We start from the raw sequence: 11,912 nt of genomic DNA on the forward strand, positions 1-11,912 counted from the left end.
ACACAATGTTCCAAATTATTTGTAGACCAAGTCTTGCTTTTATATTTTGTGTTCACATTTCAACATTATTATCCCCTAAAACACACTTTATGTGATACGGATATCACACATATCCACATAATCGACCATAACTCTCGCGTGGTTGTTGCACTCCACTTTTTAAATAAAAACGAATCCTTCAACTTCATATTTATGGGCTATATAAATAACCGGCCCAATGTTATAACTTTAAATGGGTCGACCCAAATTGTAATATGGCTCTACTTTTCTAAAAACGCCATGGCAAGTATTAATTTAATAATCGTTAAAGAGAAAGGACCTTCTTATAAAATATTTAATATCTCAACAACAAGTAGAGCTGGTGAGCCAGTTTATAGGTAAAAAGGATTAGTTTAAGTCATTTTAATAAGCAAAAGACATTTAAACTGTTGAAGCTTAATTAATGCGAATTCAAAAACGTTTTATGCTAATTCAAAAAACGTGCACACCTATATAAGTGCCATAAACTTTTATGTTATAAGTAGTGTGACATTCACTCGTCACAATTTCAAAAAATTCCGAGTCTCCTCCATAAGAAAATGGCGTCGTTTTTGCAAACGAACATCCGACTAAGTTCCAACAAGATCGTCCCCGGAAAATATACTTCTTTGAATAATAAGTATCATGCACCGTCTCTAATTAGGTGCGCCGCAGCTTCACCGGGGAAAAAACGGTTTAACATCGCTCTCCTTCCCGGTGACGGCATCGGTCCAGAAGTTATATCTGTTGCTAAGAATGTGCTTCAGAAAGCTGGATCTCTTGAAGGTTCTTGTCTCTTTCTCAATGTTTTCTTGTTCTCTTCTTCGATTCTGTTTACAAAAGTTTTGTGAAAAGTCGTAATCAACGAGTGTATATTTGCTTTTGTATGACAGGACTGGAGTTTGATTTCCAAGAGATGCCTGTCGGAGGAGCAGCCTTGGATTTGGTTGGAGTTCCCATGCCAGAGGAATCTTTCACAGCTGCTAAAAATTCTGATGCTATACTTCTTGGAGCTATTGGAGGGTATGTGTGTCTTGTTTCTTTCAAAGTCTGCTTCCAAGTATATTCTCTTGTTGATCAGTTTTAAATGAATCTTGATCAGGTATAAATGGGACAAGAATGAGAAACATCTGAGACCTGAGATGGCTTTGTTTTACCTACGAAGAGATCTCAAAGTCTTTGCAAATTTAAGACCTGCTACAGTTTTGCCACAGGTATATATATATATCTTCGGTTTTACATCTGCTAAGCACTTGGATTTTAGCTAGCTGTTGTAAATAAACAAACTTTTTACCTTTTCAGTTAGCTGATGCTTCCACATTGAAGAAAGAAGTAGCAGAAGGTGTTGATATGATGATTGTAAGAGAGCTCACTGGAGGTATTTATTTTGGAGAGCCAAGAGGAATATCTATTAATGAAAATGGCGAAGAAGTCGGCATTAGTACAGAGATCTACGCTGCTCACGAGGTACTTACTAACTCTTCACAATCTGCTTGCTCTATTACAATATTGGCTACATATGATGTGTATATTAATGCATCGCTTATGTTTTTTTTAGATCGACAGAATTGCTCGTGTTGCGTTTGAGACTGCTAGGAAAAGGCGCGGCAAGCTGTGTTCTGTCGACAAAGCCAATGTGTTGGATGTACGTTTGATCAGTTCTTGAATTGTTTCTCCACTTTTTGTGTGTTACTTTAGTAATGCTTATATGATTGTTTTGCATATAGGCATCAGTACTGTGGAGGAAAAGAGTAACAGCGTTAGCCTCTGAATATCCAGATGTTGAACTATCACATATGTATGTTGATAATGCTGCAATGCAGCTTATCCGTGACCCGAAACAGGTGCTCGTCGCGCATATAGTTGATTAAGCTAACATGAAAAGTGGAATAATTAGTTCTCACAGCGTTTTTTGATCTCTTATAAAACATTGCAGTTTGACACAATCGTCACCAATAACATTTTTGGTGATATATTATCTGATGAAGCTTCAATGATCACTGGAAGCATTGGAATGCTTCCATCTGCTAGTCTCAGTGAATCGGTAAGCAAATTTCTACAAAAATCTTTTAAGGTTCCTGAGGTTTATTATACCATATCTGAGAATGTTAAACTTGTGATTGTAACCAGGGACCTGGACTCTTTGAACCTATACATGGTTCTGCACCAGATATAGCTGGACAAGACAAGGCAAACCCATTGGCCACTATTCTCAGCGCCGCAATGCTTCTGAAATATGGACTTGGAGAAGAAAAAGCTGCAAAGAGGATTGAAGACGCGGTCATGGATGCTCTGAGCAGAGGGTTCAGAACTGGAGACATCTACTCCCCCGGAAATGTATGTGTATGCTGGTTTCTATTCATTTGCTTATATAAGTTAGTAAACAATATATATACTTAAAAGGTCTTGTGTTTTGAAAATGCAGAAACTGGTGGGATGCAAAGAAATGGGAGCGGAGGTGCTCAAATCAGTGGACGCCAAAGTTCCAGCTACTGTTTAAGTGTATTCATCATTTGCCAAAAAGTGTGTAGGCCTTGGTTTTACGGTTACTTATATGCTAATCCATGTATCAGAAACCGGATTATTCTAGCTTTTCAACAAATTAATAAAGAATTATGATTGATTCTGCAATTCAAAGACAAGTTTCTCCAAAAGCTTAACATCCTGCCTCACGTGCTACCTTGTTCTTAAATAATGAGAAGTTCTCTCCAACAACAAACACAATTCAATCAATATTTACATAGCAATAAAATTTAAGAGAAGAAAAGAAACTATATTCTTACTCGCAAGAGTCTTACATTTTTATACTGAAACCAAACTTGTAAGACTTTACAATTAAAAAAACGAAAAAAACTATATCAATCATTATATTAGCCTTATGTGATTCATGATGAAGTATCAGATTTGCGTTCAGCATCTGCGGCAGACTGCATTTGAGCTGCGTATTGTAAGTTCCATAAAACGTCTTCAAAGGAAGGTCTTGCCGATGGTTCAAGCAAAACGCATTTGTTGGCGATTGAGATTGCAATCGATAAAGACTCCTGTGAGCTTGTAGTTAGAACGGTTGGACTTACTATCTTCTGCCTACCATCTTGGCTCCCAAATGATGTCTGCATAACACAAAATTTGCAACAACAGCTATTAACTAACTTTGTCTCAAGCAAATAACAATGATAAAGATTGCTTTTTTTCTCTTTGTTACCATTTCGTTGAGAAGAAAGGCCTCTCCTTTTGTAGTGGGCACTGGTCCTATCAAAGATTCCAGAAGTATGAATCCGAAGTTGTACACATCGTCCTCTCTTTTAGCCATTTTTCTGTAAAATCCACAAGTTTGAATTAGTTTCTCATAAATGCCAAGGAGTTTTGAATGCAAAAGATACATACTTTGACTTGTGGGTTTCTGACTTTGTCTGCAATATGTAGAAGTAGAAAGAAAGAATTGACTTAGTATCAAAGAAGAGAATACAAAATGGAGATAAACAGAGTCAAAGAAAGCAAACCTCGAGCTTTTCATTCTCTTCAATGATGGCTGAGACTCCATAGTCACTGAGCTTTGCAATCTTGTGTTCGTCAAGCAAAATGTTGTTCGTCTTCAGGTGATTTTTGAATGAACCAGGCATTACACCGGTGTGAAGAAAATGAACTGCCTTTGCTATCTCAATGAGAATTGCTAGCCGATTTGGCCACGTCAGGATCTTCTCCGAGAATGAATCTACAAAATAAAAAATACTCTTAACAACTTTGAGTTTCCAAGTACAGAGAGTTTAATTTAACATTAAGTTTACTACACATGTCAATCTGACCTGATAGATGTGTGCGGTAGCTCCCGTTGGGCATATACTCGTAGAGAAGGTAGAGTATGGTCGCTGCAGGATCGTGTTCTCCGCTGGTTTGAGTGCAATGACCCAAGAAGCTAAGGAGATGAGGATGGTTGAGCTTAGACATCCAATCTAAGTGACCTCTGATACTCTGGCTGGAGAATTTCCTTGATAAAACCAGACATCTGATAGCTATGGAACTTCCGTTTTCAAGTGTTCCTCTGTATAGCTGCAAAGAATCAAAACAAGCAGAGTAAAGCAAATGACTGATGGTAAGATGATCACAAGTATTAATTTTGCGTTAGACAAAACCGTACCTTTCCAAGGGAGCCTTCACCTAAGAAACGTGATGAATCGAAATCATCTGTGGCTTCCTTTAACTCTTCAAAAGAAAATGAGCGGCATGAGGGCACACCTTGTGCACCTAGCTTTGCTGTTTGAGAGATCAACCCTGCAAGACGAAATCATACAAGGATATTAAAGTCCTGAAAGACAATTGCTAGCAGGCAGAAGGCTACACTTTGAGTCAAAATTACTCACTTGCACTAGCAAGAACTTCAGAGGAGAGACTGGTGTGTGAATTATCTGTCACAACCTTAAGCCGAGTTTGCGGCACTGACTTTTCTCTTGAACAACAGCAAGAGCAGCGGTTTGTGCATAACAGAAGGACTCCTAGTACAAAAAACACAAGAACAAGAACAGCTCCACCAATTACGGCAACCAAAATCCCAATCTTTCTTCCTTGCAGCTGTTTTCCCTCAGTTTCAGTCTCTTCACATAACAATTCCTGATGCTGATCACGACTGCCAATTATGGACAAGCAGTTTCCACCGAGTTTAACTACTCGCTCGCCGGAAGCTCCTGCCAAGCAACGGGGAGGAGTCCCTATTAATCTGTTATTTGACAAATCCACAAATCCGAGTTTGCCTGCACAGGTCAGGTTAAGCGGTAGCTTCCCACTGAGCTTGTTAGATGCCAAGTCCAAGTAACTAATGTTTGGCAAAGAGAACAAGAACCCAGATGGAGTTCCAGTTAGATGATTGAACGACAAGTCAAGATGCTGAAGCTGAGACAAACTGCCAAAACGTCTGGGAATCTCGCCAGAGAAGGAGTTCTTGCTGAGTAGAACAGTAACTAATCTATCAGGCATCACAGGTAGTTCAGAGTCCAAGTGGTTCTCTCTCAGATCCAGCATATGCAGATGACTTAACTTGCTGAGATCAGGCAACTTACCAGAAATCTCATTGTGTGATAGAGCAAGATTTGTTAGTCTTCCAATTCTGCAAATTGAAGAAGGAAACGGACCTTTGAACCGGTTGTTCTTTAAACTAAGAACAGTAAGATTAGTCAAGGAATCCAACGTGTCTGGAACACTGCCGTTGAAGTAATTCCCATCAAGCATCAGACTTTGAAGCAACACCAATCTTGATAAATCAGGAGGGACAGAACCAAACAGATAATTCGAACTCAAATCCAAGTACTCTAGAGAATTCAACCGATGGATCTTCCCTGGTAACTCACCATAGATACCTAGAGAAACTAAGCTAAGAACCCTCAAGCTTGTAAGCCTTGTCAACGTGGTAACAAAAGAATCAATTAAGAATGCTTGAGACAGAGTGTGATTTGGAAGTGAAGAAGACCCATCAAACATACCAAACGGTTTAAAAAGCTTGTCCCCCATGACTTTAAGCTCCGTGACGGAATTGCCTTGACAGGTGATGCTCATGTGAGCAGTTGCAGGGATTACACACAAGTCTCCATAGTAACTTCCCCAAGATTCAAGAGCTTTAGGGAATTCCAGATGCTTCCTGAGCTGATACAGGACTTGGGTCTGTGAGTTCTGGAGTTGATGGGTGCTTTGTAAGAACAGAACCCATGAAAGAAAGAGCAAAGGTAAGAACTTTGAGTGTTCCATCATTACAGGGGGAGAAAAAAAACGAAGATGAAGTAGGAGAATTGAAACAGAACCCTAGAATTAGAAACAGACTTGGATTCTGAGACCCATCTAGTCAAACTCAAGTCAAAACTAAGCTCGTGATCCCAGACGCTCCCAAAAGGAAATAATGAGTGTACAATCAAATCCGTGAAAAGAGAGGTCAGGAGAAGAAGAATGAAGAGAGAGTGAGGACAAATGCAGGAATCAAGGGTTTAGGGAATGTCGGTAATTGTGTTTGTCGGATTCAACACATAGGCGAGAAAGAAACTGGGGAAGCTAGAGAGTAGAGAAGAAGGTGATAAGAGCATTAATGACGAAAGGGTTGAGAGCAGCATTAATGGCGGCTTTCTGTATTTTTGCCTGAGAGGACTTGACAAAATTAGAGATTTCAAAGCATCTTTTTTTTTTTTTTTGCTGCTTCTTCTTCTTCTTCTTTACGAAAGAAACAGTAAATTCAGTAATGTGGGTCACCAGAAACAATCACAAAGCAAAAAAAGGTGCACTCAATTTGATGAAAGTTTGTTCCTTTTTATGAGCAAATTGTCTCTGTAAAATAATAAAAATTTGAATTTAAATTTTGGTATTAGATAAAACATAAAAGTATGATTATTAAATGTATGCAAAATGCAATTTGTGACTTTGGTTGACTCCATAGAAGATGCCGTTAACACTTAACACATGTCTCTTCTTCTCCTTCTTCATCTTCCCCACTTTGTTTATAGTAAGTTTTTAAACATTGATTTATGTGTATGATTAGATTCCATGTCATGTTAATTCACCAAACTGCCCTTCTACTATATACCAAATGGTTATATATATTATATATACATGACAAAGCGAAGCTTTTGCTCTACGAAAAAGTGCCGGTAGAACTGTAGAAGTAGCTTTCGTTGAAGGACAAATATGCTAATAAATAGTGATATCATTCACAACCATATAATAGCATATCTAGTTAGGTAACTTTATCAACCATCTAAAACACAAATCCACATGTTTTGAGACCAAAATGTCTATCAAGACTGGTCTACATTGTGCTTTGTTAAATGTCTATAAGGGCAAGTAGGTATTTTCGTCGCAGGCAAAGGTAGTGATTATGCTTTGTTAAAGTTTCAAGGCCCACATTGCAGGTGTCCCACAGGTCTCAGAGACCGGACCATCATCTTAATTACCTTTTTTTTTTCGTCTCACATGCGTCAATATTCTTAAAATATCAACAGTAAGTAAGATGTTTCTTCACTCTTGTTTAAGAACAACTGTTAACAACAATTTGGTATTCATAAACTGATGACTGTGACTGTATAATGTCAAACTTTGGCTTATAATACCTATACTTTCGTTAACATTTACATGGTATTTACTATTTACTGTATAATATTCGACGACCTAGTAATTTCATAAGCCTAACCTAGTCATGATGTTTTAATACTATCATAAGTACCGACAAAACTAATGTAAACATAGAAATACCCCATCATTGTGAACTTAATTTTCTCCTATTTACTTATTCAATTAAGCACACCACAAAAAGAACAAAAGGAATAGAACAATGCAAGCTCTAATATTGATGCTGCTTTAGTATCAATAAGAGACTTACCAAGACAAAATGGGTTAAGACAGATAACGCTTTATAGAAGAAAGATGAGACAAAACATAAGACTCCATGAAATGGGAACGGTAGAGCATGTGGGACGAACAGACATGGACATTCAGATACTAACACCTGACATTCTGATAACCTTTTTGGGACCATCTCTTGGTTGTGGCTTTGGAGAAAAGACACGCAAAACATCAACATCCCCTTCACCAGAAACCAAACAAGTTTCTCTACAACTTGTCTAGAGACTAGAGAACAGAAATGAAATTTCCAAGATAAGAAAATATCAGCAATATTTTTATAAAGATTCTTCAATCCTGAAATCTACACTATCATGTTGTTCTACTTAGACAGGCCAGATCAGTGATGCAACAAGAATACAGACTAAACATTAACATTAATAGTTTATGCTGGAATAAGTGAGTCTACGTGAATCTGGGTTTTGCTGAGTTTGTTGGCTAATCCCACGGCTTGTTGCCTTTTACAAGTTTACAAATTAAGTCATAAAAAAGGACGAACCATGACACAGATCATAAGCTGTCCTCTGGTTGCTTATCATTTGAGCAAGACTCCAGGTATGAGATCACAAGATCAGCTGCTTTGCAACCTGATGCGATTGATTTCCCAACAGATAGCCCTCCTCGATGATTACCTGTTCATATTGGTCCGTGCACAATACATAAATAACTGCAATGAATCATCTCAAGGCCATATACTGGCTACATTCATCATCATGGATCATATATTTAATGCTTTCTATCTACAAGACTGAAACTTTGATCGAAGTAACCTGCGTAGAAGAACCCGGGTAGATCTTTCTCCATCTTGTCAATTGCTTCCATGACTGAGTCATAGCTGCTTTCATACAATGGGAATGCTTTCCTCCAGTAGTAATGGCTGCAATTAACATATATTGTTGATATATAAGGGTAATCTCCTCTTTCATACACTAAACGATAAAATGAAAAATACTCCAAACTCCACATACTTGACAAACTCAGGTTCACCTTCAACCCCCAAAAGTCGCTGAAGGTCAGAAGTCACAACTTGTTTCAACTCATCTCTACAAAGATAGAACCGGAAAAGAGATTTAGTAAGAATCAGGTGAAAGATCGGAAAAATGGTATAACTGTCTTAATAATTCGTAGCTTCAAAACGATCGTGCATCACAATTTTAGTGACTTAACATGGTTGAGTTTGTGTTAAAATGCTCTGAAAATTTTATAGCAGTCAGATTTCTTACGTGGAAGCTTTGGCTAGTTCCTGGTTCCTGCTCCCACCAATAAAAGTTGTATATAGATGAAGGTCACTAGGGCAACGATCTGGAAACATCATTGAGGAAAAGAGTGTACCTACATGTAGAGAATAAATTGATGATAATTATAATAAGATAAATCTAGGACTATTTGTTTTAATTATGGCCTAGGACACCAACAACTTACCAAGAGTTTTGAAACCATGCATTTGCTCCTTAGATGGAATGAGTACCCCGAAGCCTTCGAGAGGTCTCTTTACTTTCTCCTTTGTGAATGTGGTGATTATAACCGAGAGGGGCATGTACTTGATCTGAACAATGAATAAGATCAACATCATGATGCAATTAAGTTGAGATAGAGTACATATAAGAGATAACTAATCATGTGATAAAGTTCTTTGATGTCTCACATTAATATTTTCATTATCAGTATATGGAGTAGAAACATATAAGACAGCTCGAAAGGATGGACAAAATCTAGATGTAGGCCTGATACTCTCAAGCAAAAACTTCTGAAAATTAGACAAGACACAATTACCTCGGGGAGAAAGTTGAGCTGAAAGGGCTGTCCTCCTTTCATAACCTCCATCTCCTTCACATTACACAGAGGAGCCTATAATACATTAAAAAAATTTCAGTTGAGAGGTTCTGCAAGTTTCATCTCACGTCCGGAAAACATTACTAACCGTCATAATTACAGCATCATAATGGAGGTTTTTTCTCTGCGTCTCATTATGAGCAACACACCCTAGAGACCAGTTCTCCTGTCTTGATCCAGAATCGTAAGACAAAGAGAGAACCTTGGAGTCTAAATTGAGCTCATCATGTGAGAGTTCTTTGCACAACATATCAGGAAGAATCTGCAATATCCAAAGCGGAAACATACCAACAACAAAGTGGTTTAGAGCAAGAAGAACATGTGTCGTACACCAAAAAATGTGTATGGTTAAAAATTTTGGCATATATTGAGAATGCATCACCTGCATTCCACCCTTAAAAGAGAATGACCCGCGCGAACCCTTTTTTGTGCCAGGAGAACTCCTTGATTCTCCACTTTTACCTCCTTTAGCGGCAAATTTTGTTCTGACTGCGCCTACTATAATAGAGCCAAAACTGAAAAGAAAATATAATATATTTAGCAACTAGAGTTGAAGAGAAGTCAGCAAAGAGAAGTCAGAACCAGGTAGCCAAGTCCCAAATAAGAAATGCTATTTGCAATGCTATCTTTGTCCATAAAACTTTTCTGCCTACCATATTACACATCACGGAACCAAAAAATTGTTTGATATTACCACGCATAAAATGACACTAGTAAAGGAATGACAAACTCAAAACATGATTGCATCACCCTATCAAAAGAGAAAAGAATCTTGGAATATATTCAAGAAATCGTTAGATACAGTATAGTTACATGAGACATTACCTTTTCTCTACATTCCAGAGATCTGGAAAAGAATACTTCATCTGATCATAAATCGTAGGGAGGGTTATAAAAATGAGTAGTATCAAGCAATAACCGAAGCCAATATGTTAAGTGCAAAGTTGCTCACTGAAAGGGAATCAGGATCCGCAGCACTTGTTCCACCTACGAAAGGGTCGATGAGATAGTCGACAACCTTAAAAATGACAAACATAAAACGAGACACATGAAAGTAAGTTGACAATTTTTGACATTGATAAAGATAGTCCACAATTGGTGTTGACACATGCGAATTCGAAGAAAGTTGAAAAAAAACAATGAGATTCTAATGCATTAATCCAAATTTAGGATTAGGTAGCAACAACAAACCTCTTGTCCAAAATGGCGTTGAAAGAACCCGCTTACACTACATCAGAGAAGTGAAACGGACGTTCCAATCTTATGTGATTGAGATTGCTGACGGTCTGAGTAAAAAAAAAAAAAAGAAGTTATATACTCACCTTTCTAGTGCAGATGCGTCTGACAATTTTGAAGACAATTCGTTTTTCTTCCATAAAAACGGTTCCAACAAGATTTCAAACTGCAAGTAAAGGCCTAGTACTTTTAGTGAGATTTGAGATACTGATAAGATAAAAATACCTTGGTAGAAAAGAGCGTTTAGTTTCTGGTAGTAGTAGTCCATATAAAGTTAAACACCGTAGAAATAATATGTCTCAAATGACCATCAAGAGTCAAGACAAGTCATTTCAATGTTATAAATAACCAGTGTAGTTATATCTCGAGAGATCTACCTTAGATTGGGTAGAGAGCACACTACTAGTGACCAGCGCTATGGGATTTGTGGGTATCTAGCATGAAAACAGAGACAATGTGAGCATCATAAATCAGATAGGAAAAATACTTCATGACAGAAGAATAAAGAACAAGGAAACCAAGTAAGGATTACCATCACAGGTACACCATTCCGCACAGTATACCTCTTTTTCTGAGAAATTGGCTGAAACGATAGAGAATGATCAAATGAAGGGGTGGAGAAACACAGCTAGTAAATCAACAACAACAAAAAATAACACAGAGAGCACTCACAAATTGTTGTTTCTCACGAAGGCCAAGATCATCGAGCAAACTCCCAACTTCTGGCTCAGCCTCAGTCTGCATGTGATGCAGCAATACACCGGAATCAAGAACTATAATCTAAAACCAACTGAAACAGATGTGTATGATAAAGAAAACTACCATAGTGTTAGCTCCTTCGTCCCAAATCAATCCATTATGCATAACACTCCTCAATTTACCACCAGCCCTTCCATCAGCTTCAAACACAGTCACATTCAAACCCTTGGATTTCAATTTGTAAGCCGCAGCAAGACCACTTCAAAACCATTGAAAAAAATCGACCAAAAACAAACATATCTATGAGCTACTTGGTTAGAATTACGCGAAATTGATAACAAATAAAACTCAAAGCAAATAGCCCAGGAAACAAAAAAAAAAAAAAAAAACCCCGACCCAAACCCGGAAAGCAGAAGAAAATTCAGGAGAATCACACAGCACATTATAGAGAGAGAGAGAGAGAAGGAAGAACAAAATGCAGGAGATGAATTTGCTATGAGAAATCACCTTACACCTGCACCTACTACTGCAACTCTTTTACCAGAAACCGCTTCGAATTCTATAACCAAAAGAAATCAGCAAACAAAACAATTCAGTGCAAAGAGACAGACAGTTCAACGATTCTGGAATGCCGAAGCTGAATATGATAACTGGACTTAAAACCCAAAGCTTTTTTCTTACTTGTATCATCATGATCAGCTACTGCAGCAGAGGCCATTGTTTGTCCTATCAGCAAATAAACCCAAGACAATTCAATC

At 37.9% G+C, this 11,912-nt stretch overlaps 3 protein-coding genes across 5 annotated transcripts; 1 reads left to right on the forward strand and 2 right to left on the reverse strand.

Moving 5' to 3' along the window:
• On the forward strand, nt 542–2,649 carry LOC104735438 (3-isopropylmalate dehydrogenase 3, chloroplastic). 2 transcript variants are annotated; one of them, XM_010455235.1, is made up of 9 exons: nt 542–804; nt 912–1,041; nt 1,121–1,232; nt 1,321–1,485; nt 1,577–1,663; nt 1,746–1,862; nt 1,955–2,062; nt 2,149–2,355; nt 2,444–2,649. In XM_010455235.1, exons 1-9 carry the CDS (start codon nt 579–581, stop codon nt 2,516–2,518), a joined length of 1,227 nt encoding a protein of 408 aa, XP_010453537.1. In that variant the 5' UTR covers nt 542–578; the 3' UTR covers nt 2,519–2,649. The 2 variants fall into 2 exon arrangements, with proteins under 2 accessions (XP_010453537.1, XP_010453538.1); XM_010455236.1 differs by lacking the exons at nt 2,149–2,355; nt 2,444–2,649 and having other exon boundaries at nt 1,746–1,864; nt 1,955–2,015.
• Nucleotides 2,780–6,272, reverse strand: LOC104735439 (probable inactive leucine-rich repeat receptor-like protein kinase At3g03770). 2 transcript variants are annotated; one of them, XM_010455237.2, is made up of 7 exons: nt 4,377–6,269; nt 4,154–4,287; nt 3,822–4,065; nt 3,519–3,730; nt 3,403–3,428; nt 3,221–3,332; nt 2,780–3,128 (listed from the first exon to the last, which is right to left on the reverse strand). In XM_010455237.2, the coding sequence occupies exons 1-7, from the start codon at nt 5,752–5,754 to the stop codon at nt 2,904–2,906; spliced, it is 2,331 nt and encodes a 776-aa protein (XP_010453539.1). In that variant the 5' UTR covers nt 5,755–6,269; the 3' UTR covers nt 2,780–2,903. The 2 variants fall into 2 exon arrangements, 1 of the variants encoding a protein (XP_010453539.1); XR_002034756.1 differs by lacking the exon at nt 3,403–3,428 and having other exon boundaries at nt 3,036–3,128; nt 4,377–6,272.
• LOC104735440 (protoporphyrinogen oxidase 2, chloroplastic/mitochondrial) lies at nt 7,731–11,912 on the reverse strand. Its single transcript, XM_010455238.1, has 18 exons — nt 11,836–11,912; nt 11,662–11,713; nt 11,278–11,413; nt 11,128–11,193; nt 10,988–11,038; nt 10,833–10,889; nt 10,542–10,621; nt 10,411–10,447; nt 10,172–10,237; nt 10,045–10,085; nt 9,602–9,734; nt 9,308–9,481; nt 9,160–9,234; nt 8,809–8,932; nt 8,610–8,718; nt 8,355–8,429; nt 8,157–8,263; nt 7,731–8,018 (listed from the first exon to the last, which is right to left on the reverse strand). The coding sequence occupies exons 1-18, from the start codon at nt 11,870–11,872 to the stop codon at nt 7,897–7,899; spliced, it is 1,542 nt and encodes a 513-aa protein (XP_010453540.1). The 5' UTR covers nt 11,873–11,912; the 3' UTR covers nt 7,731–7,896.

Source organism: Camelina sativa, chromosome 13 (genome assembly GCF_000633955.1).
Source record: "Camelina sativa cultivar DH55 chromosome 13, Cs, whole genome shotgun sequence".
NCBI classification, from domain to species: Eukaryota; Viridiplantae; Streptophyta; class Magnoliopsida; order Brassicales; family Brassicaceae; genus Camelina; species Camelina sativa.

Bases quoted from the DNA above. Each gene is read 5' to 3' on its own strand.
- LOC104735438 (XM_010455235.1), top strand. From the start codon at position 579: ATGGCGTCGTTTTTGCAAACGAACATCCGACTAAGTTCCAACAAGATC. The intron at 805-911 runs GTTCTTGTCTCT...TTTGTATGACAG, and splicing joins GAAAGCTGGATCTCTTGAAG to GACTGGAGTTTGATTTCCAA. The intron at 1,042-1,120 runs GTATGTGTGTCT...AATCTTGATCAG, and splicing joins CTTCTTGGAGCTATTGGAGG to GTATAAATGGGACAAGAATG.
- LOC104735439 (XM_010455237.2), bottom strand. From the start codon at position 5,754: ATGATGGAACACTCAAAGTTCTTACCTTTGCTCTTTCTTTCATGGGTT. The intron at 3,333-3,402 runs GTATGTATCTTT...TGGATTTTACAG, and splicing joins TCAGAAACCCACAAGTCAAA to AAAAATGGCTAAAAGAGAGG. The intron at 3,129-3,220 runs GTAACAAAGAGA...TGTGTTATGCAG, and splicing joins CCTTTCTTCTCAACGAAATG to ACATCATTTGGGAGCCAAGA.
- LOC104735440 (XM_010455238.1), bottom strand. From the start codon at position 11,872: ATGGCCTCTGCTGCAGTAGCTGATCATGATGATACAA. The intron at 10,238-10,410 runs GTTTGTTGTTGC...GTCATTTTTAAG, and splicing joins AACGCCATTTTGGACAAGAG to GTTGTCGACTATCTCATCGA. The intron at 9,235-9,307 runs GTTAGTAATGTT...AATGTATTATAG, and splicing joins ATGATGCTGTAATTATGACG to GCTCCTCTGTGTAATGTGAA.